This window comes from Penicillium verrucosum (genome assembly GCF_028828655.1).
Source record: "Penicillium verrucosum strain IBT 35672 chromosome Unknown utg000003l_segment0_segment0, whole genome shotgun sequence".
In the NCBI taxonomy this organism is placed as follows: domain Eukaryota; kingdom Fungi; phylum Ascomycota; class Eurotiomycetes; order Eurotiales; family Aspergillaceae; genus Penicillium; species Penicillium verrucosum.
Window position 1 is genome coordinate 4,174,856 of NW_026643212.1, and position 22,864 is coordinate 4,197,719.

A 22,864-nucleotide genomic window follows, 5' to 3' on the forward strand; every position below is an offset into this window, starting at 1 on the left:
AACAATATTACCGAGAGTTCTTCTCTCCTTCACCCTTCCTCTCTACTTCACCACGTTCTTCAATTTCATCTCTCTTTTCTTGCACTTATCTCTGGTTTGCTATTTTGTCGTCTTTTCTAGCCTTTGTGATTTCCAATCTCATACTCTCTCCCTCTCGAAAGAGAGCTTCTGAGAGCTCTGCAAAGCTTGGATCCCACCGGCGGAGGTCGCCTGTAACCACGGCGTAACGGCAGAAATGTCCACCCCCACCGATCTCCAGGCTCTCTTGGCCAGTATCCGGCCACGTCCTTCTCCTTCGAACACTCCTGGCCAGGATAACCCTCAGGCTCAGGCCCAGGCCCAGCGCCAATCGTATTACCAGCCCGGTTTGTTCCCGCCGCACCCTGCGCAGCAGCAACCTTACGATGGCCAGAGCTACCCTCATCCCCAGTCGCATGGCTACCAACATCCTTCGGTATCCTCGACTGTCCAAAGTCCTGCCCCAATGAATGCTCCCCCTCATCAGGGCTCTGATATATTGAGCCCTAATGTGTCTTCTCCTCGAGGCGAATGGCCTCAGCAGCCGCAACCGCAGCACACCAACCCAGGATCTGTGGACCTTTTGAATCTTCTCAGATTCAGCCAACGTCCCGGTGCTTCCCCTCAGCCGCAGGCCCCAGCTGCAGCTCCCGAGCACTTGCAGACTCCGCCGGTCCAGGGAGCTCCTGGGTCGCACGGACGCAATATTTCCGCCTCTGACTTAGTTGCTACTCTGTTCGGTCAACAGGCCCCTGCCGCTCCTGTGACTGCTCCCGCTGGCCCTGCCCCGGCATTCCAATCCGGTCAGCCTGAGGGTCCCAATGAGAATACCCAGGATATGTTGCTTCGCCTGCTCAATCGTTCGCAGACAGGTCCTCCTGTCGCCGAATCACCGGCACTGGGTTCAACTCAGCAGGCACCTTATATTCAGGCTGCCGTCGATGAACGTCAGAACCAGCCAGCCAAGAATATCTTTATGGAAGTTGTGGATGAAAGTCCCAAGGCGCCTGCGAACCCGGAAACGGTCGTGTCGCCCAACTCGAAGGACTCAATGTTCACTTATGTCAATCCGTTTGACCAATTGGCCGCTATCTCACCCGTGAACAAGTCTCCCCAGTCTGGCATCCAGAGCCCGGCTGTTGAAGCCACGCAGAAGCAAAAGATCAATGTTTCTGCTAAGCTGGAGCCTTCGCAGACACCAGAGCTTGCGCCCCCAGGGATAAAACCCAGTCGCCAATCTTGACTGAAGGTCAGAGGGAGGCCGTGCATGAGGTAGTCGGTCGTCTCGTAGATGAGATTGGCCGCTCTCTCAGCGGCGATGAGCCTCAGATTGCAGCGGAAGCCAAGGCTGCTGTTTCTACTGCCCAGGAGGAATCCTCTGAAGCAGTTCTTTCGTCGATCGCTGGTCATTTGCGCGAGACTGCTGCTGAAGCTAAAGAAACAGCAAGCTTGACTCAGGTCGACGAGCTCGTGAAGGAGACAGAACCTTCCGCGGTTCCAGCTGCCCCTAAGGCGACTGAGAAAACAGAGGCCCTAGCTGACAGCTGGGAGAGTGCGGAAGACAGCGCTGAAAAGGAAGAAGAACGAGTTGTCTCTGTTCACAACTTCCCAATGAGGCCCTTCATCTCCATTGCCGTGAAAGCTACGTCTGGAAAACTTACGACCTTCCGTGATGACGATGTTATGGATATTGCTCGTTTGAAGAAGGAGTTCGATCAGCTTGACCGCTCATTGACTGCGGCTACATCTGAATACATCGTGTATGCGCTCGCCAAAACCGGTGGAATCAGAATTATTCGACAGGATGACGGTAGTGACCGACAGGTTTTCCGTTCCACCCGCGATCGAGTGTTCAACGTTGCGTTGTGCACAGCTCCTTCTGCGGCTGGTGACTCCGAAGTCCAGGCTATCCTCGGTATTGGAGTCAGCGGCTCTGTATACTGGGCTTTGATCTCGCGTGCTGGAAAGGATTTCTTTGATATGGATGCATTGGAAAGCGAAAGCTTGATCTTCCCACCTTTCCCGGCCTCAGACGAGAACACCTCTGGTGGTCAGCTGAAAACGCGGGCCAAGCGGAGTACTCGTCACCCCAACTTGTTTGCTATTGGCCGGGGCAAGAACATCTACGTTGTTTCGCCGAAGGCAGCAATGAACCCTACGTACGGTGTTTCTGGTACTCAGCGTACAGTCAACACCGAGAAATTCTTCAAGGAGCGCGCGTTGAAGATCTCTACTGGTAAAGCCGGCAAAGACTTCGCTTTCAGTGACGATGATTCCGTCATCGCTTCTTTGGACAAGACTGGCCGACTGCGCTTCTGGGATATAAATGATATGCTTAACGACGCGAGCTTTGTGGAAGGCCCTGCTCCTGTTGAGATCCGGGTGCCCTTGACTACCTTTGTCACCGGCTCCCCAACCGAAAAGTCTTGGCCTACTTCGGTCCTCTTCCTCGATAAGCTTCGCGCTTATTCGCGATCTATGGCACTTCGTTATGTTTTGGTTGGACTCAAGCAAAACCACACCTTGCAGCTCTGGGATATTGGGCTGGGCAAGGCCGTACAGGAGTTGAAGTTCCCCCACGAGAACGAGTCCGATGCCATCTGCAGCGTGGCTTATCACCCAGCATCGGGGGTCATTGTCGTTGGACATCCGACACGTAACTCGATCTACTTTGCTCATCTTTCGGCTCCTCGGTACAATTTGCCTCAGATGTCACAGGCAGCCTACATCCGAGACCTCAACGATAAGGACAACACCCTACCCAAGCCCGAGTCGACTGCTTGCTTGAGTGGAATCCGGGAGATCTCTCTCGGTTCCAAAGGTCAGCTGAGAAGCTTGGAGCTTCTCCCTATCACCAAGTCCGCTACTGACAAACGCGGCACTGAGGAAAATCCCCTGTTCGAGCTCTACGTTATGCACTCGCGCGGTGTTACCTGCTTGAACATCAAGAAGGAGGATTTGGGTTGGACTGCAGATAACAAGGTTATTCGCCCTATCGATGCAATGGAGCACGGCTTGATTGAAATCAGCGACCTCCAAACTTTCCCCACATACGCCACCGATGAGCCATCTATCAACGGTGACACAGCCTCTATCCAGTCTCGCGTTGGTCCCAAGGAATCGGCGAAAAAGCCAGAGATTGGAGAATTGGCTTCTGGCGTTGCTCCTTCGCGTAACGCTTCGCCTACCAAGTTGGCCAAGAAGAAGGAGGAGCCCAGTGAGCCAGCACCTGTTGTGGTTGAGAAGTCTGAAAAGAAAAAGAAGAAGAAGGCTGCAGCCGCCGAAGCTGCCAAGGCAAAGGAGCCATCCGTCACTGCCGGTGTCGAACCTCTTCAAGTCCCCTCCGGCGCTGCCAAGGAATTCGAGACTCTTGCCTCTTCTACTGCGGCGATGGGTGCGACTCAGGCTGCCGAGCACGCAGTGCCTAGTCCCGGTTTCTCAAGTGAAATTTTCAACAAGCACATCCAGAACCTGCAGGGCAGTGTTTCAAGCGAGTTCAACAAGAGTCTTGGCCATGAGTTTGAGAACCTCCATCGCCGCTTCGACGATGAACGTCGTAGCTGGGAGGCTGCCTCGTCAGCCAAGCAAGACCAAGTGTTGCGCCTGGTCTCTAGCACGCTCTCCGACAACGTCGAGAAGAACTTGACGCGTATTGTTTCAGCCAGTATCCAGACCGATGTTATTCCTGTCATTGCCGATGCCACCTCCGCAGCAGTCAACAAACAATTGAATGGCGCTATCTCCCAACAGCTTGGAGGTGCGTTGAATGACGAGTTGCGACAGATTCTTCCCAAGGCTGTCATCAATGCTATGCAGCAGGCACCTGTGGTGAAGGCTGTCTCCGATTCGGTTGCGCATAAGCTTGCACCTCGCATTGAGGCGGAAGTTACCCGGGTCATGCAATCTTCAATTGCCCCCATGATTGAGAGCTTGGCACGTACCACGAAGAAGGTGGAGTCGGATATGGAACGCCACTTCCAAGCACAGATCATCCACTACGAGACCCAGCGCCAGAGTGATACCGCAAAGATCGAGGAGATGTCGGCCGTCCTGCGTGGCCTGTCCAACACCGTTTCTTTGCTGGCCGCGAACCAGAGCCACCAAATTCAGCAAAGCCAAAGCCCGCAGCACGAGGCCCCCCACCGTGAGGTCTTGAATGTCAACAAGCGCTCCTCAGCTAGACCACCAAGTGAGAATGTGCGCATGCCGCAGCCGTTGTCTCGGCCTGTACTTCAGCCTCAGGCTATCCACCCCCCGGCGCCAGCCCCGGTTCCTGTCGCTTCCCCTGCCGCGCGATCCCCCGAGGAAGTCGAAATGGGAGATGTTGTGCAGCTTATCAATACCGGTCACTTCGAGCAAGGCACTATCAAGGTTGGTTCAAAACACTTCCATCTATTCGATATTCCTACTAACGTTAAATTCCCTAGTGGCTCCAATCGAACCAGCAAGCTGATCTGTTTGACAACTTCTTTGTCCACATATCTCCCACCTACTTGTCGCGACTCTCTGCGATCGTCATGCTCTCCGTGGCCGTTGCTGTCACCACTACCATGCAGACCAACATTGGCCAGCGCCTCCACTGGCTTGAGGTGGTTCTCCAAAACGTGAACCCTAGGGTATGTCATTATCCTCTCTCAAATCTTTGTAACATGCTCACTAACTCTGGCTGTTTAGGACACCGATCTCCGTGAAGTCGCACCTCGCATTCTGGATATCATGAGCCAGCGCCTCAATACCCTGTACATGTCAGTCGTTGACCGCAACCCGCACGACCCAATCCTGCGACATATTTCACCCCTCGCTCGCCGTGCCCGCGAACTGCACGCCAGCCTATCTTAAATTGCGTTTTATTTCTCGCCTGTTTTCGCGCTTTTGCAAGTTCATGAATTCGGAATCACGATGAGTTCACGATCTCGACACGGACCCATCAACGGCGTTATATTTTGCTTTTCAGTACGACGTGTAACGATATCGAAGGAATGATAAAAGAAGAAATCCCCTCCAAAAAAAAAACACATGAATTCGATCAGAGAATATGATCTCTCTGGTACCCTTCGGGATGAGTGGAATGGTTGTCTTGGTTATCTTGGTTATCAGGTCAACAACACCTTGACGAGGTTATGAAGTTTCCTTTAGTTAGGGCATGGAAAACGGATGTCCGAGGCACATTTGATACCAATCCACTTCCCTTTGTATTTGCTATTCTTCTGAGGGCATCTTCTATGATGGTCTAGGTGTGGCGCTGTGGCCTACCAAGGGCTTGTAAAGCTGCGTCTCCTCTTGCTTGTATCTATCTAGTTCTTGCACTCTCGGGCTTTCCATATTTATGGCAAGGCGTTATTTCCAGACTCTATAATACACCAGTAAATTAACATCGGCAACAGTATACAGTATAAGGTAACATCTCATGCTTCACATGTCCCTTCATGAATTCTTGATACTATGGAAGTATGAAACAAATTGAACAGAATTGTTAATTTACCAGTAGTAACTAGGTACATACAGCACTCTCGGTAGGATGGTAAGAGGCTCTTTTAATTTCAGCTCACGATAAAGATATATAATAATATTCAACTAACATCTAGCATCCCCATATCTCTATCTATCTACCCCTCCAACTATCTACATGTTAAACTGGCGCCTAGACCACCACTTTGATCCCCCCCAATATCAGCATTGGTCTCTTTCAGTGGATAACCTCAAGTGTGTCTATAGAAGACAAAAGAGTAGAAAAGGTTGCTGTTAAATATGCTGGGGCAATCAAAGCAGGAGGATATAATGGCCCAGGCAACACTTCGCTCTGCTAATCAAACGATTAGATGAACCCAATCAAAGCAAAGCACAGCCGCCTGGATCGATCACATCCCCAAACGCAACTAGGTCTGGAGCTTGTTATCCCCGCTTTTAGTCTGATTAATAACCAGGTGAACGGGTCTCTCCGGCTCATCGGCCTGACCCACGCCAGGTTGGTGAGACGGCGAACGAGGACGGATCACCGAACGACCTATGGCAATACCCCGTAAACCACGCTTGCGGCTGCGGTAACTCCCATCCTCTCCCGTTGTGAGAGGTGTGGCCGTGCTGTGCGTGTGGTTGACGTTTGAGATGGGAACCGGCTCGCGCTCCTCGTATGTGCCGGTGCTGATGACACTGGAGATGGTTGCTGGGAGGTGATAGCCGGCTTTTCCAAGGGGGACTGAGAGGCCATGCACGACCTAGGTTTGGTCAGAAGGTGAATAAGATATGAAAGCGCGGGGATTTGGTTGTTTGAGGAGAAGACTTACAATACTGCAGATTACTAGGAACCAGACCACGACCCGGATGGTCTCCATGACTTGCTTTACGTCCTCTGGGACTTCGCCGTTAACTTGGATCTTGCGCAGGAATTCAAGGCTGACTGATAGGTAGAAGATGGCGCCGACTCCGATAGGACCGAAGAAGCCGACGAAAGCAGCCTGGGAGACGAGCTCTATCTGCGGGATCCATTTATGCATGGCAAAGACGATCGGGAGGCGGCGAAGTATGAGGACCAATATTCCCAGGAAGATGAGCCGATGGATTGGAATCACGCTGTTGTCTAGGAAGGATGACCATGGGCAGACCGCTCCAAACCACATGAAGACAGACAGGTTGAGAAGCATATCGATTGTCGGTTGGAGGGAATCATCCATGGTCTCAAGGCGGAACCAGTCACTTGTCTCTGTTAGCATTCATGATATCATATCCCGCATCATGGTGACCTACTCTTGTGTGAATACGTTTCCAGCAATGAAACAGGCAAGAAGATCATCCGTCCCAATCAAACCACAAGTTCCCACAATGAACAGCTATTTAAGAGATCAGCAAAGAACTTTGTCTCTTTTTTTTTTTTTTTGGTTTGGAGGTAAACCTACTGCAAGAGCAATGGCAAACACCAAGAAGCTCTCCCGGTCAACATAGCGCTTCTCCTCTGCCCAGTGTAGCAACTTCCTCGCAATCCAGCCAACCAGAGTTCCATAGACCACACTCAACAGAATGGTATATGCCCAGGTCTCATAGAACCACAACGCCATCGCCTTCCCTGCACCACCGCTATAGCTCTCGCTTCCCATCCCAGTATACTGGAGGAGATAAACTGCAAAGAAAAGGAACGGGTAGCCAAGGCCATCATTGGCGCCAGATTCAGCAATAATGATCCTCTGCAGCTCACGGGGAACATGTTTATCGGCAAACTTGCCCTTAACAATGGAGTTGGACAGAACGGGGTCGGTTGGGGTCACACACGCGCCGATGATCAGGGCATGGAGGAACTTGAAGTTTGGAACCATGGCCCAGATCACTAAGCTACTGCACATCCACATAGCAGCCATGCCTGGTCCAAGGAGAAGCCCTAGGCTCCGCCATTCGATCTGCAGATACCGCTTTGGGAGTTGGACTCCAGCTAGGACTAGCTGCACGCCTAGCACTAGGCGGGTAAAATGCAAAGTGATTTGTTCGAGGTTCTCCCCTGAGTGGAGTGCATAATCTTCCGGTCTGATGAAATTAGCCGCATGGGGAGAGAATAATACTCCTGCTAGCAGGGAGATTACTATTTCCTGTTAGTAAAAGGTGGTAATACCACCCGGATGGCTTAACACTTACATGCTTCGGATAGGTAGAACTTCTCCTTGCAAAGGTAGGATACTAGTCCGAAAAGGGAAATAAACCCTCCGAGCGTCGCGCAGACGATGTTGAAGTTGATCAAGGCGAGTGTCGGCATTTTGCTCTGCACTATAACCCGCTTTGTGAAAATGTTCTGAGTTGTATTTGAGGACAATGAAGGCCCAAATGTGTCAAGTAAAATAAATAGTTGGAATTCAAAGGAGTCAGATCAGTGAGATCTAGAGTCTTAGATAAATGTCTGTATGCGAGTACAAGCAAGTGTTATTGAATCATAGTATGAATTTCCTGTGCAATTGTTGGCAATATCATCTGGATATATTGAAATGGCTTGAAAGCAAACAACGGGGCTATGGAGGTGAATATGCAAAGATTGAGAAGATGAGAGAAGAAAAGAGGAGAAGAGAGGAGAAGAGAAGAAGAGAAGAAGTCTGTGGGAAACATCCAAAGTCTTGGCATCTGCATCTACATACTAACTACATACAAACTACATACAAACTACTTATTAACTACTTATTAACTATATAAATTAGGTATATTATCATATTACATGCAAGATGCTTCTTTATTTTGCAATCAAATGCCTAAAAATCTTCATCAAACAATTCATCAGGCACCTCTTGGGCCACATGCAGGGCCTCTGCCTTAGCAGATACCCCCTATGAGCTCCATTAACAGCCAATTTATCGGCCTCTTCATTGCCCGGGTCTTTATTGTGACCTTTAACCCATTCAAACAAGGTCTTCACCTTGAGATCATTTCGTTCCTCAATTTTGATCAAAATCGATTCAACCAGATCTTTGTTCTCAACTGGCTTCTTGTCCCGGGTCATCCAGTTGTTGCGACGCCAGTTGACAAACCATACCGTAACACAGTCAATCGAATATCGGCTGTCGGTGACTATGGTTACATCTCGGTGTCGAGGGGCAATATCAATCGCCCGAAGGATTGCAGTCAATTCAGCGCGCTGGTTCGTTTGACGACTGCCTTTTAGTGACTCCGAAACGTTTCTGCTGGGATAAGTGAAGGAAGTTAGAAGACGTGGTAAATATATATATATATATATATATATTCCCCAATGGGTGAATGTACGAACCTTGAATCACCAGGGCCAAAGTATACCCCTACCCCGGCCGATGCCAATGGGGTGCCATTCCTTAATGAACTCCCATCGGTGTATATCCGGAGCATCCCTGGGATACCTGTTGATTGTGTTTTTGTTGCTGTCGTCTGGGGGGCCGTTTTGTACACCACCTTGCCAGTGGCTGGGTCCAAAAGGACGTTGGGGTCAAACCCATCTTCAGCTCCTGCTGGCAACGGGCCGTCGCCTGGCGCAAACTCGATTCCTTCTGCATCTTTTGGTTTTTCAGTCGTTATCCCATGAGGCCCAGATGCCACGCCGAACCCGGCTGGAGGCTGGGCCTGTCCTTCCCGTACAAAGTCCTCTGCCTCTTCGCGAGTGGAGAACTTGCGATATCGAGGTCGCGGAAACCCACGGATCTGCTCCTGTGCCGTTGTCCAATTTGTGTATACTCCGGTAACCCGGCCCCTTTGGATTCCATAGAATCGTGTGTTCTCCGAGCTCTGCGATTCGGCTGGGGGGCTTGGTACCGTTCAGAAACGCGTTGGCTGCTTCTTGCGAGGGAAATGATTGGACTAAAGAGCTTATGTGTTAATGCCTGGTCAAGTTGGCACACCTATTGGAAGAACCACTGCGACGAGTGCACTCACAAATTGCTCCCTTGAATCCCGTTACTTGGGCCAGACAGTCATTCCACCCATAGTAGATACCTGGTTTGTGACCCGCCTTGACAGCATAATATTTGGCCGGGGTATTTCTCTTGCGCTTTGTGCCTGCGGTCGGCGAGGGAGGGGGATTTGAGCTTGGCGAAGCTTTGGGGACGGGACTTGGTGAGGGTGTAGTCTTATTCATCGCGGCGGATTGATCGTCGCTGGGGGTCGAGTCGAAGATTTCGAGGGTGGTGAGAGTAGGGAATGGGTTCTTGTATGTCCCAGTTGTTAAAAATTCACGACTCGACGTAGTGCTTGTGGTTGGACGGATGGGATTAAATTGAGGAATAAATCGCGGGCAGCTTTGAAGGGAACACCAAGGTCCCAACCTCAAGGCTGACCAAACACGGCCGTGAATCTTGATTTTCCTAAAAGATGTGTAATTGTGGGAGAACTGAGGGGTAGAGACGGTCACTTTGAAGGTCGAGGAATTGAGGAATTGAGAATAAAGAGGGGGAAGGGGGGGAGTGGGAGAGAGACTCAATTCGGCCTGTTGCCAACGCTTGTCGATCTTGATCTGACACCAATTTCTAATTTTGACAGAAAATATATTCTTGCTTGTGTTTAATTTGCTAGTTGGTTGTATTGGAATGGCTTGGTTTCCACGTCGTATTCATCATATATACATATTTCGGATCAGTATATATTGCTGGTATAGAGCTAACATCTCGATTTTATACCAAAAAAACAAGAAACAAGAGAGGCAAAATACCAGATACCAGATACATAGAGCTAAAATCCTGTATTCAATCGCCCCAATATCACTTTCACCCCTTGCTGGGTAGACTGCACGACATGCTCAACAGAGACCACAGCATTGATACTTCCAATACTCGCACCACTATCAAAGTCATTAACATGAGAAAGCCTAAGAGATACACACAGTATAGAAGAGTAGGAATACTCACGCCCACACTGTCCTCCGTTGATGTTCGCCAGCCTCCTTAGCCGCATTGTATCGACGGATGATTTCCTCGTCACTGACCCCATCCCGAGAATCCTCATAGTTAACACCGATGATAGCTCTGCCATCATACTGCCTGGGGAAGAGATCAGTGGATTGGAACACGTCATGTCGGATGGACTTGACAGTCGAGGCTCCACCATCCCTCCCCGATACAATGGTCTGTTTAATCGCAGACGGCGCAGGGCACTCCGAGGTTGCAACGAACTGGCACCTGATTAGCAAGGATCCATGTCGACGAGAGGAAGCAAGACAAACCCGTGTGCCCATAACAATCCCATCGGCACCTGCCTATGTCAATCAGCTGCAACAATGAGGTGTGGAACAACCCACCTAAGCCGAGAGCAGCAACACAGCCCCCTCTCATCCACAATGCCGCCAGCTGCCAGGATAGCAGTGGTTGTATCTTGGGCCTTTGACAGAAGATCTCGTATCTCAGGCAACAGGGATATTAAACTGGCACACTGGGCCCATTGATGTCCTCCTGCATCGGCTCCTTGAACCACCAGAACATCCACTCCCTGCTTAAGTGCTTCTTCTGCAGCTTTGATAGTTCCCACCTGGACAAATATCTTGGTATCCCAGTCAGAACTCCCCTGGGCCTTCTGAATGGCTTTTATGATCGGAAGATGATCGGTGTCAGCCCGAGGGAAGGATAGCCAGACTGCCCCTACTCGATGCTTCTGGAGAATGGGAATGGCATTGTCAATGATCCCATCTGGCTGGAAAGTAATGAAACCGACACCAAGCGGTAATGGCGAACTATCGGTCAAACCAAGGATAGAGCGGGCATCCACCAACTGAGTATCCAGGCCTAGGAGCTGGGTTGATTCAGATCGGAAATCAAAGCCTCCGCCAATAAACCCTGTAGATGGTCAGTCGATTATCTGCAACCAGACCGGTTTGTTATACCGAATCCCCCGGCCTTTGTGACGGCAGTTGCTAGACCGGCGTCGGCAAATCCAAACATTGGTGCATTAGCAATGAATGGAGCAGTTGTACGGGGAAACCATTGTAGGATGTTTGCCATTGTAAGATCGAGGAGGTATGATGGGAAATGTAAGATGCGGGGAACATATGGATGTACAGCCCTGGAGGGTTAGGTACCTTATGTACATACCTAGGTAGTTAATGTAGGTAATATTGTTAATCGTACATTTACTGATGTTAAATCTGGTTAAATCATTTATTATAGAAGATAATTGGTATATAGTAAGGTAGTTTGATTAAACACCTTGATCCAAAACAATATATCGAAATAATAAATGATTTAACCAGATCGATCTCATAGTGGCTTATGATGGCCTCATCTCACATCAACCAGTTTCCTGGTCTAGCGGTTATGATTTTCCGTTAACAATTGCTTCAAGCAAGTGTTCCGGAAAGGTTCTGGGTTCGATTCCCAGGGAAACTATTTTTTTGGTCTTCTTCTTCTCTTCTACTGAAGAAGATTTCTTTTTTTTTTTTTTTTTTTTTTTTTTGGTTGTGTGGATTGGGAGTGGAGATGGGTTAGGGTGGCGCTGATATAGTGGGCCAACAGCCAACGAGGGTATTTTTGTTTTGGAGAAAAGAGGAGAACTTTGCTGGATATTGCAAATGTTGAATGGGGATGTAAAGAATAAGACTCCAGGTAATCAAATTATATTCGAGATTGACACATTTACATTTGGAGTATATAACTTCGGTGACCCCTACAGTCTCGCACGGAATGCGCGCCGTAAGGGTTCAAGAGAACTGGGACCATCGTAGATCTGCTGCTCAGTAGCGCGAGTGTTGATCTAATAGCAGAGTTAGTAGATAAAAAGACGAAGTGATGAGAGGACACTTACATGTTGGAGCCCTAATTGATCAATCCGCTCCACTCCAAGCAGTCGCATACATGTCTTGATTTCATCGTTCAGAACTACCACAGAGTTAGAAATGAAAACAGAACAAATACCTAGTCAACTTACTTTGCAATGTTCGGCGAACACCATCGACTCCACCCGCCGCTAAACCCCACAGAGCCGGGCGTCCAAGGCCAACTGCCTTCGCGCCTAGGCAGAGAGCCTTGACGGCATCTGTGCCGCGACGAATACCGCCATCCACATACACCTCGATCTTGTCGAAGACCTCGGGGCAGTATTTCCGAATCTCCAACAGAGTATGAACTGCCGGAGGGGCAGTGTCCACGGCGCGCCCTCCGTGATTGGAGAGAATGATACCTTTAACTTGAGGTGCGTGGAGTGAGGCAAGGTATGCATCTTCGTGAGTCTGCAGACCCTTCAAAACGATAGGCAGATCTGTCTGAGTGGCAAGCCAAGCCAAAGTATCCGTCCATGTCAAGGAAGGATCGGTGCCTGCGAACAATTGCTGGCCAACACCTCCAGATCCTTGGGTGGGATTGGGGGTATCATCCGACGAGCGCTCGGCAGCTTTCACGCCGCTGGGTACGGCAGCGGTCCGTCCGGTCATGCCGGTTCGCTCATCGTCCTCGCGTTTTCCTGGAACCGGGGCGTCGAGGGTAAGAACAATGAACTTGATTGCCTTGAGCTTCTGGATGCGTGCAAGCATTGTCTCACTCTTTTTGCGGTCAATCTGAACATAAAGCTGCCAGCCAAAGATTTGATCCGGAGCAGCGTCTTTGACGATCTGCTCTGGTGTCATGGAAGCGTTATTAGAGATGATTTGCATGGCCCCAAAGCTACGACACGCTTCTGCGATGCCGGCCTCGCCGGATGGGTGACCTAGACGGGCCATGGCCGCGGGAGACACATAAATAGGCGTTTTTAGTTTATGGTCGAGGACCGTTGTGTCCAGCTCACACTTTGTGCAATCCACAAAAACTCTAGGACGCAAGAGGATGGACCGGTAAACCTCATTATTGAACTTTTTGCTGACTTGGTCGTCGGATGCAGAGTAATAGTACGCCCAAGCCTTCTTGCTCACTTGCTTAGTAGCCACCTCCTCAATCTCGTCCAAGTTGAGAAGATTCTCCATAGGCGGTGGACCCTCCATCTCCTCTTGAGGTTCAGAGGATGCCTGCTCCTGTGGTAATGTGCTGGCATCGATTGTTCCCAAGCATGCCTCGGGCTTAAGCTCCTCCTCTAATATACCTGGTGGGTGAATGGGATCATATTCCTCAGTGGCATCCTGGCCTGCAAGTTTCAAAATGATCTTTGCACCGCCGGGGTGACTGCTCAGGAAATCGGTGACCTAGTAGATAAGAGTCAGACGTGCCCGGGGAATGTGCAATACACAATGAGGATTTTTATAGGATGAACCCGTACATCGTAGACCTTGCCGTATAGAACCACCCAACAACTCTCAGGAGTGTTGTGCTTTGCGACTGTTTCTTCAATTAGTCGAAATATCCCGCGTGGGGGTCACACGAATGCGGAGAACCAATACCTTCTGTCGCATTGAATACCTTGGCCATTCTCAATCACAACACAGGAATGAGTTGAGTCGTAGTTGGCTATAGAGACCGGGGGTGAGTATATTCGAGAGGAAGAGAGAGAAAAGAAGGAATGACACGAGAAGTAAATTGGAGAAGCCATGGGCATGTCGGAGAGGGAGAGTGTGGGGAACGTCGGTAGCCGCTTTTTCCCTTTTTGGGGGCCTTTTTCGATTGCCGACCGAGTAGGAATTGGAATTGACTTGATGTTATTGGTGGAAAATATTGGGTGTATATGTAAATCAGAAAGGGAATTATATATAAAATTGTAACTAACTATAACTAGTAGTAACTAGTAGTAGTAGTAGTAGTAGTAGTAGTAGTAGTAGTAGTAGTAGTAGTATAGGTACTATGTTATGTAGTCCACGTGAGGGGCCAAAGGTGTCACCCGCTCTCACCTGTGCGGAACCCAACTTCCATGAAATTGCGAAACAAGTCCTGGATTATCAGTATATCAGTCCACTTCCAATACCTTCAATCCTGGTTCTCTTTTATTTGATTTGGAGCCTTCACCATGTTTGAGGTGTGTTTACTTAGGATTTCCCATCTACCTGGGCTACCCCTTCCCCCATATTCTTCATCTCTCCTGTTCTACCTCACTATGTAGTCTGACTGTCTCAGCGTCGCGCAGGGGATCGTTATCGCCTTCGAATGCACCGAGCCCGCTCGGCAGTGCTGACCTCAGATGAAATGGTCGAGGTGCGCGCGGCCCAACGCACCTTTGAGGGGGCATATGTCCGAACCGCTCTTTCTCAGTTCTCCTTCGCTCTTGTCGTACTCAAGATTTTCACCGCCGAGTTCTACAGTATTGGGGCTCTGTTTGCGATATACGGTACCGGTGTTCTCATTATCGGACTTTTCCGCCGCTCGCAGGGAAACAGACAGTTCTTCTCGGAAGTAGGGGAGGATGGGATACATCGACACAAATTCCGTACCAGTGGAAATGCGGTCTTGGTCTTGACAGCATTGAGTATTGCGGCGTACGCATGCTTGATTGGCTTGACCTTGAACCTGAGCAACTGATAAGGAACATTCTGTGCGTGGATGGTTACCCACCGATCCATCCACACACCGTATATCCAATATCCCTGGAGGCTATCTTCTAGGCATGCCATCTGTGATACCCCGATCCCCCCCCTGCGTTACCGCCAAGTGCCAAGGATTCCGCACCTGACCACGGGATATGGGTGACCATTTCCGAGGCTTACGGCAGCGGAGATCAGCGTGCAGCAACGGACGCCTACAGTTGGCCGGAGATCTGTTGTGTCGACCGAGAGAGTCGCCAAGAAAGTCGAGTATGGATCAGCCCGAGCGGTGAGACTCAGGTCACACAAGGTGTTCCCAATAGTTATGTTTGATTCATTGCTGAGTTCGATTCCAAATACGGAGTACAGAGTATTAGTATGAGTGCGTTTGTACTTTTTGTTGAGTCGGCCATATCTGGAATCAACTAGGGGTGCACTGCCAACCCCCTACCAAGACGGGAAACCCAACGACTCTGAGCATTTCGGTGGATTATGAGGATATCACAGGGCATTGTACAGGGGTGAGATTGAGTATGGTTCGATGTTCCACTGTGTTTTCTCGAACCTGTACTCCTGTATGCTTTTAGCCAAGCATTCTCTATTTGAGATAGGACTGATACATCTTGCATGGTTTTGTGAAACTCATTTGATATGATGTCTATAAGAGTTGTTTAATCCTGGATTAGACCTGAATATCTTGCATCAATACCATTTCTATTTCCTCTCTGTATACTTGGTATACTTGGTATACTTCCTTTGACATCATATATGGATATCTATGGATGATCTTTAAGCCATCGATCCACCCTATGTACTAAGTCTAACCTACTGTGTGATTTCATCATTTCAAAAGACAAAGATATCTCCAAGTTAAGATCTTCTCCTTTTTGACGTACTTGGCACTACCTTATCCTTGACTGATATTGTACCCCCACATACACTCCAAAAAAAAAAAAAAAGACACACAAAATATTTTTGGGAAAAAAAAAAGAACCTCATCAGAAGAAAAAGAATCCCCCAACCACTTTGATTCTTTTTATCCCTTGAATATCTCCAAGCTCCTTGAATATCCCAAGTGGTCAACATCAAACCCGGTGTTCCCGTTGGTTGACTCATCCAAACCTCCGTGGACACACTTTCCTTTCTCTCCCCTCTCTCACCAACTTTTTTTTTTTTATCTTGCCCCAGGTGTGACACAAGTCCTTATCAACTCAAAGACCCTGTGAGAAAAGCTCTGAGAGCAACAACACCCTTCTTAATAAAACATACACACAGAACATCCCCCTAGGGGATGGCGCAACATTCTAGCATCGCCCGATCGGCCATGACGTCGGCCATTTCGCCTGAGATGGGAGATCAGAGGAATAATATTAAACCCAACGGTATATCGAATGGCTCGGGATCGGGGAAAGAAGGACCTCTTATGCCCCCGAAAACTGTCGTCAACCGAGCGCTAGGTAATGACCTGCATTCCGATTCCCACAAATCGTCACTGCTGTCCAAGGGCGGAGTCGGAGCCGCTTTGACAGACACTCCGGTTTCTACCGCACCTCCGTCTCCACAGATGTGAGTATTATTTCTCTGTTTCTCCTTTTTTTTTTGGTCTAGATCCTTTGGACTTTACTATGTTTGAACCTATCAGAACGAGATTTGATCGGCTCATCTCGGGATCAGTCCAGTTCTGGGGTTCTTTGCAGCCTTATTCTGAGCTATTCTACATTACCCCGGACTCCAACCCGTTGTTTTACGTTTACTGTCTTGGGACTTGCATAGATATGCTTGGCGAACTGTGACTAATAGGATCCTTGCAGATCGGGCCTTTATCACCCTCCTGGGACCCCCGGTCGAGTGCGTGCAACTACCCTCGATATCCCCGGATTGACCAAGTCCAAGGTGTCTCCAGATGGCCGCATTGCCCAGCGGGATGTTGGTGCAAAGCTTGTCATTGTCATGGTCGGCCTCCCAGCCCGAGGCAAAAGTTACATTACGAAGAAGCTGGCCCGCTACTTAAACTGGCTCCAGCATGACACTGAAATCTTCAATGTTGGACAGCGTCGCCGTGTGGCCGCCGGAAAGTCCCCCTCACCCGCCCCGCTTGGTCGTGGTCAGGATCGGAAACCAAGTGCTTTCCACAAGGATCTCGTTGACTCGGTGCGCCGATTGAGTGTCAGCGTTGGCACCACTTTGAACCCATCAGACGCCTCCCCGCTGGAGAACGAGGCACCGCTTCCCCCTCCAGTGGTGCCAGCCAAGATTCTTGTGAACGGAGAAGAGCCCGCACAGAGTTCTCAAAACGGTAGTACTGTTGTGCCATCGATCGACGCAGGTCCTGCACTATCTCGTGAAAATGAAGAAGCTATCAACGAAGAAGCTATCGATGAAGCTTCCCCTGAACCAATTGACCAGACCGCCAACTTCTTTGACCCCCAGAATCAGCGTGCTGTCAAGATGAGAGAGCAGGTCGCACTGGATACTCTTGATGAATTGCTTGACTACATTTTGGAGGAAGGTGGTAGCATTGGTATCCTGGATGCGACCAACAGCACCATGGAACGTCGCAAAGCAATTGTTGACCATATTCGCAATCGCGCTGGTCCGGAGCTCAATATCCTGTTCCTTGAAAGCAGCTGCGTGGATCAGGATTTGCTTGAGGCTAACATGCGCCTGAAACTTTCTGGCCCTGACTACAAAGGCCAGGACCCAGCCGAGGCACTTGAGGATTTCAAGAAGCGTGTTGCTCTCTACGAAAAGTCGTACGTGCCTCTCGGCGAATACGAGGAGAAGCATCGTATGGCTTTCATCCAGATGATCGATGTTGGTCGTAAAGTCGTCGCTCACCAGACCCATGGTTTCCTTGCTTCTCAAGTTGTCTACTACCTACTCAATTTCAATCTCTCCCCACGCCAAATTTGGATCACACGGCACGGTGAAAGTTTGGACGATGCCGCAGGTCGCATCGGTGGTGACTCTGATCTCAGCGAGAATGGGAAAAGGTACGCCAAAGCGTTGGCTCGTTTTGTGGATCACCAGCGGCAGCAGTGGGAGGCATATCAGCGCCAGAAAGACCTTCTCAAGCACTTCCCGCCCCGAGCTGGTGACATCACACCTCCCAACCCATCTTATATTCCTCAGGAAGGGCCACGCAACTTCTGTGTCTGGTCCTCCATGATGCAACGCTCCGTTCAAACTGCCGAATACTTCAATGAAGATGATTACGATGTGAAGCAGATGAGGATGTTGGACGAAATCCATTCCGGAAAGATGGAAGGCATGACATACAAGGAAATCCAAGAGCAGTACCCCGAGGAGTACGCCCACCGCAAGAGAGATAAACTCTTCTACCGATACCCTGGACCAGGCGGAGAAAGCTACCTCGACATCATCAATCGATCGCGCACCGTCATTGTCGAGGTCGAGCGTACTACAGACCATGTGCTCCTGGTCGGACATAGATCCGTTGCTCGTGTGCTCCTGGCCTACTTCCGTGGTCTGAAGCGTGATGAGGTTGCTGACCTTGATGTCCCCATGGGCGTTCTGTACATGCTTGAGCCCAAGCCATATGGAGTCGAGTTCAAGGCATACCGCTACAACCCTGAGACCGACTGGTTCGATTACCTTCCTGATTACGAACTGCATCAGGTCAACGCACAGACGACCCACTGAATGCCCCCGGAATTTGAACATGGAGTTTTCAACATTCCATGACTTGCTACGATCTATCATGACTTCTTTTGCGGGATAACTTGACTTTTGCCGGTCTGGTCATTTTACATTCTCCCTCGCTGTTTTTGCTCTTTACTGGGCCGTATCCTTGGTTTTTTTTTTTTTTTTTTTTCCTATTTCCTATTTCCCATTTCCTATTTTACATCTTGGTTGTGTATTATTTTATGCTCTTTCCTTCTTTTTTTGGGGGTAGGGAGGAGCTTATTTTTCTTTTGCTTTGCTTCTTTTTTTCTCTCCACAGATGAGCCAGACACTCGTTGCATGACAGGCGTTAATCTGTGTACTTTCATGACCTGGGATGCTATCTTTATTGGCTGGAAGTGACAGCTCACTAAGATATTCTCTACCTCGACATTCTATTTCCGTGCAGATATCCTTTTGACACACTCATGCACCAAGATAGAATCAGCTACGCTTTTGCTAGTCTGAATAGCTTTACTTGCCACGGCATGTCAATAGCACAATACGATCATAATAATATTTGAAATTATCCAACATAACCCATAGGATAGAGCATTCTGATTACCCTAGAACTATATGAAGTCCCTTCTAACGTTATTTAGTCCTTCTGTTCGGCCTTCACCTTCTCAAAGATATCAATAAAGACCTCGGGCTCATCAGCCCCCTCAACATGATATTTCCCTTGCACCGAAATATACGGCACACCAGAAACCAACCTCCTAGCCGCCGTTTTGGCCTCCAGATCAACTTCCTGAGCACCAACATCATCATCCAACAGCTTCTTCACAGTTTCCCGATCCAATCCCGCCCCAACACCCGCCTCCACCAGAACCTTCAAATCGGTAATGTTCTTCTCCTCCTCGAAATAAGCCCGAAACAACTGCTCCGCAACCCTCGTCTGCAACCCACCAACAACCCCATCCGCACCCTCTCTCTTAGCTACCTCTTCAGCCTCCCGCTGTCCAGCAAACCAAAGCAAGCGATGCGAGTCCCGCGTGAGACCAGTATTCCCGCCGAAACTAAACTGGATGCCTTCGCTCTTGCCCACAGCGCATAGGCGCTCGGATATCGCTTTAAAACGCTCCGCCCCGAATTTCTGAGCGTACATCTCGGCTTTGTTCACGCCCGGGTACTCGGCTGATGCCGGGTTGAGGTAGAATGCTTTCCAGTGCAGGCTAAATGTGTCTGTTGGGTACGTGGCTTGGTGGGTGGTTATGGCTCGCGAGAGGCGGCGGTAACCGACGTAGCACCACTTTTTTTAAAAAGAAAATATATGGTTAGTATGTGGTTGGGGTATAGATCTGTGTTTTATATGGAATACTTACTGGGCAGACGGTGTCTGAAATGATCTGGATTTGGAAGTTCGTCATTGTGTCCAATGTGTGAGAGACAGAGAGAGATGTTAATGGGTTTGAACTTGAACTTGGTATATCCTTTGCTTTGTATTGCTTTTGATGTTGGGGATGACAGTCGATTTGTAAGCGTTTCATTTGACATTCCGCACTCCCCGAGGTTGTGGGTTTTCATTTCAGGTGTTATATCTTGGGATCTCGCATCTTCTAAATGAGTGCTGATTTAATAATATATGGAATTGCATAAGAGAGGTAATTGATACAAATCACAAGTGTCCCCGAGGGAAGTTATTTTGAGGTACAACATAACATACACGCTACTATTCAACAATTACACCAACGCTCCACAAGGCACATGTTCAAATAAGAAAAAAAAACCCCAAAGACTATCACAAAACCTGCTGGGCCTGGTTCAAGTTACTCCACGAACCTCCCGAGCTACTGTCGAAAACAGCCGATGAGTTAGAGTGAACCGGCACATTAGGAAGCGGGTGGTTGCGGCCTTGACTGAGTGCCGAGGAATACTATTAACGAGTTAGCGGGAGAAGACCGGGTTGAAATGAAAATGTCTGGGAAGGCTAACCTTGAAGACAAAGTTCAGGACCAAGGCAATTGCCAAACCGATGCAGACTACGATAGGACCGAGCATGTTGTCTAGGTCCTTTCCACTCCGCTGGCGGATGAGACGGGCCCGTTTCTCGTATATGAACCATCCCCAGACTGCGGCGAAGATGGCGAAGAAGGTGTAGACAATAGCCAGTGCCTGGGCTACCTGGTTGTGCTTGCCAGCAGCATTGTAGAGGCCTAGGGACAAACTCGACAGAAGGATACTGATGTGAAGCCATTTGATGAATGTTCGCTGGTTGGCAAGGTAAACCTTACTTTCCACCCGAACGGGTCCCGCATCTTTGATCCAGACGCCGGGGTGTCGAACGCCAGGCGGTAGGGAGACCGATTCCCCAAGCCAGCGCTGAGGAGATAGCCCAAAGAATTCAAAGATGGACTCAAGGCGAGTGGGCGGCTCGGGTTCTTCTTCCTCTGGTTCGGGAGCGGGTTCGGTATCACGGCGCTGGGGCTCTGGGATGGATGGACGCGAAGGCCGGGCAGCAGGTTCGATGACTGCCGAGGATCTCCGTATGGCCGAGGGAGAGCCTGTATTAGAGTATGGGTGGTAAGGTGACCCGATTTGTGGGCGAACGCTTGGGCTGCGCGCGTCTCCCATGAAACTTCCCACTGCTATGTTCTCCTCCGCTCGTCGAGCAAGTCGCTCTTGCTCCTCGTGGAATGCGGTTTCCGGATCACGGCGAATATCACTTTCAAGTTCACCAAGCCAGAAGGGGAAGCTGTTGACATAGTCTTCAAATAGTGAGGCAACGCCGTGGACGAACTTGGAGAAGCGGGGAGCATCCTTGACAAGGTGGGAGACCATCAGGTCCTTGACCCACTCGGTGTTATGGGCCTTGCCTCGAAGCTGGATCTCGAGCAAAGCGTGAGGGAAGCGAGTGATCTCTCCAGTCCTGACAGCGTTAAAGGGATAAGTCATGTCGGCATTGTCCAAGTCGGTACGGTGCCACTCAGCTGGGTCGCGACATGGACGCTCGCCGTCGAGGGAATCTTCCCGAATGAGCGCAAGGTTGGTATCGAGGGAAATACGAATGCGATCATTGCCAGGAATTTGAAAGGCGGTGCGCGTGTAGTTGGCCCGGAGCATGGGTTGCAGGTCATTGTCCTTGATGAATGACTGCAGCTCATCCACGTCCTTTTTCAAGGCCTCGGCGGCGGCCGCCGACTCGCCATTGTTTGAATCCTCCATGCGATGGAGCTTTTTATCGAAGCGATATTCGCCGTCCAAGAATTCCCTAATGTGCTTGTCTTTGAGCTGTACCTTGACTTGTCGGCTTTCGTCGTCGTCGGTGACAATCTTCTTTTCCAATGAGATGGTAGGTTTGTCTTTCAGTGATCCCGTCCAACGCAGTCGCAAAGAACCGGCTTCGGGTGCTCGTGCGACCTTTTGATTGTAGAGATCAAACTGAGGGGAATCGAAATAGAGGGACGTAATGGTAGGGTCTTCAGTGATGGTATCGAGGTCCTTGGAAGTTCCCGGCCTGTAGATAAGAACCGGCAATCGGCGAAGGATGTGGGTCTTGACCTCCAAAACGTTGTCTGAATGAACCCAGAATTTGTAAGATGAATAAGTCTCACGGCCAAATCCATGCTCTGTCTCCCTTGGTTGCACAATGTCATGGCTGAGGGTCTCTCGAACAAAGGAGTACATCACCGAGAGCCGATGGACCAACGGCGAATAGTCCTCCGAGTTGAATGGCAGTTGCGACAGTCGCACTTGGAGCAAAGGCTTCACCCGGTACCGAGCACCTCGTTTGCGATCATGCTTCTTTGCAGCCTTAAGGAAACCAGTGAAATTGATTCGGCTGTACTTTTCCAAGGCACTAACTTCCTTGGTGATGTTATCGAGTTCTTGTAGAACTTCTGAGGCAATAGCCCTTTTCTTTTGTTCATCGAGGACAGGCGTTTCTTGCTCCGGAGTAGATGCCAATGGTCGAAGTTTAACTTCACATGCCGTTGTCCGTTCTCGGAGTTGCTGCGATGTTTCTGCTTGAAAAGAATTTACCTTATCCAGTTCAACATTGAGCAGTTCCTGCACGAAGGCTTCCTCATCTTGCTCAGTCCATTGATCATCATCGGAATCACTGGCGTCTTCTCCGTTCCGGGTGACATCATTCTCTCTCAGCAAGGTCTTAAGCTTGGTGTAGTCAATGTACTTCCCTTTCCAGGGAGGGTACACCGCAGCACGGAGGGTTTTCCCAAACCGCATTTTGAGCCAGTCCGGTTGTAATTGGTGTTGTGCAGTTGTTACTCAGAGTAGGTGTGCACCTCTGATTGGAGGAGAAGGGGGAGGGGGGGGGGTTTCGGAAGGGAGGAAGAGATAAGAGAGAGA

At 49.6% G+C, this 22,864-nt stretch overlaps 9 protein-coding genes across 9 annotated transcripts; 3 read left to right on the forward strand and 6 right to left on the reverse strand.

Annotated features, from left to right (window-relative positions):
* Positions 1 to 235: 235 nt before the first annotated feature.
* On the forward strand, positions 236 to 4,882 carry N7516_009188 (uncharacterized protein; the record flags this gene model as incomplete). The annotated part of the gene is made up of 4 exons (XM_057221907.1): positions 236 to 1,247; positions 1,268 to 4,389; positions 4,446 to 4,634; positions 4,693 to 4,882. 4 exons carry the CDS (start codon positions 236 to 238, stop codon positions 4,855 to 4,857), a joined length of 4,488 nt encoding a protein of 1,495 aa, XP_057072179.1. The 3' UTR covers positions 4,858 to 4,882.
* Positions 4,883 to 5,894: 1,012 nt separating this feature from the next.
* On the reverse strand, positions 5,895 to 7,756 carry N7516_009189 (putative Na/H antiporter; the record flags this gene model as incomplete). The annotated part of the gene is made up of 5 exons (XM_057221908.1): positions 5,895 to 6,233; positions 6,303 to 6,711; positions 6,763 to 6,845; positions 6,912 to 7,585; positions 7,639 to 7,756. The coding sequence occupies 5 exons, from the start codon at positions 7,754 to 7,756 to the stop codon at positions 5,895 to 5,897; spliced, it is 1,623 nt and encodes a 540-aa protein (XP_057072180.1).
* A 484-nt stretch (positions 7,757 to 8,240) lies between these two features.
* Positions 8,241 to 9,700, reverse strand: N7516_009190 (RNA-DNA hybrid ribonuclease; the record flags this gene model as incomplete). Its single annotated transcript, XM_057221909.1, is given in 4 exon segments — positions 8,241 to 8,315; positions 8,333 to 8,669; positions 8,753 to 9,259; positions 9,354 to 9,700. Coding segments are annotated over 4 exon segments (1,266 nt in total), but the record flags the coding sequence as incomplete, so codon positions are not given.
* Positions 9,701 to 10,179: 479 nt separating this feature from the next.
* Positions 10,180 to 11,441, reverse strand: N7516_009191 (nitronate monooxygenase; the record flags this gene model as incomplete). The annotated part of the gene is made up of 5 exons (XM_057221910.1): positions 10,180 to 10,288; positions 10,356 to 10,618; positions 10,670 to 10,702; positions 10,723 to 11,276; positions 11,324 to 11,441. The coding sequence occupies 5 exons, from the start codon at positions 11,439 to 11,441 to the stop codon at positions 10,180 to 10,182; spliced, it is 1,077 nt and encodes a 358-aa protein (XP_057072182.1).
* A 661-nt stretch (positions 11,442 to 12,102) lies between these two features.
* N7516_009192 (FMN-dependent alpha-hydroxy acid dehydrogenase) lies at positions 12,103 to 13,829 on the reverse strand (the record flags this gene model as incomplete). The annotated part of the gene is made up of 5 exons (XM_057221911.1): positions 12,103 to 12,189; positions 12,241 to 12,314; positions 12,364 to 13,606; positions 13,681 to 13,739; positions 13,802 to 13,829. 5 exons carry the CDS (start codon positions 13,827 to 13,829, stop codon positions 12,103 to 12,105), a joined length of 1,491 nt encoding a protein of 496 aa, XP_057072183.1.
* Positions 13,830 to 14,329: 500 nt separating this feature from the next.
* N7516_009193 (uncharacterized protein) lies at positions 14,330 to 14,888 on the forward strand. Its single transcript, XM_057221912.1, has 2 exons — positions 14,330 to 14,370; positions 14,469 to 14,888. The coding sequence occupies exons 1-2, from the start codon at positions 14,362 to 14,364 to the stop codon at positions 14,868 to 14,870; spliced, it is 411 nt and encodes a 136-aa protein (XP_057072184.1). The 5' UTR covers positions 14,330 to 14,361; the 3' UTR covers positions 14,871 to 14,888.
* A 1,275-nt stretch (positions 14,889 to 16,163) lies between these two features.
* Positions 16,164 to 18,535, forward strand: N7516_009194 (6-phosphofructo-2-kinase PFK26; the record flags this gene model as incomplete). Its single annotated transcript, XM_057221913.1, has 2 exons — positions 16,164 to 16,438; positions 16,684 to 18,535. 2 exons carry the CDS (start codon positions 16,164 to 16,166, stop codon positions 18,533 to 18,535), a joined length of 2,127 nt encoding a protein of 708 aa, XP_057072185.1.
* Positions 18,536 to 19,154: 619 nt separating this feature from the next.
* N7516_009195 (DsbA family oxidoreductase) lies at positions 19,155 to 19,926 on the reverse strand (the record flags this gene model as incomplete). Its single annotated transcript, XM_057221914.1, has 2 exons — positions 19,155 to 19,808; positions 19,882 to 19,926. 2 exons carry the CDS (start codon positions 19,924 to 19,926, stop codon positions 19,155 to 19,157), a joined length of 699 nt encoding a protein of 232 aa, XP_057072186.1.
* A 371-nt stretch (positions 19,927 to 20,297) lies between these two features.
* Positions 20,298 to 22,741, reverse strand: N7516_009196 (SPX domain protein; the record flags this gene model as incomplete). The annotated part of the gene is made up of 2 exons (XM_057221915.1): positions 20,298 to 20,432; positions 20,492 to 22,741. The coding sequence occupies 2 exons, from the start codon at positions 22,739 to 22,741 to the stop codon at positions 20,298 to 20,300; spliced, it is 2,385 nt and encodes a 794-aa protein (XP_057072187.1).
* Positions 22,742 to 22,864: the final 123 nt, after the last annotated feature.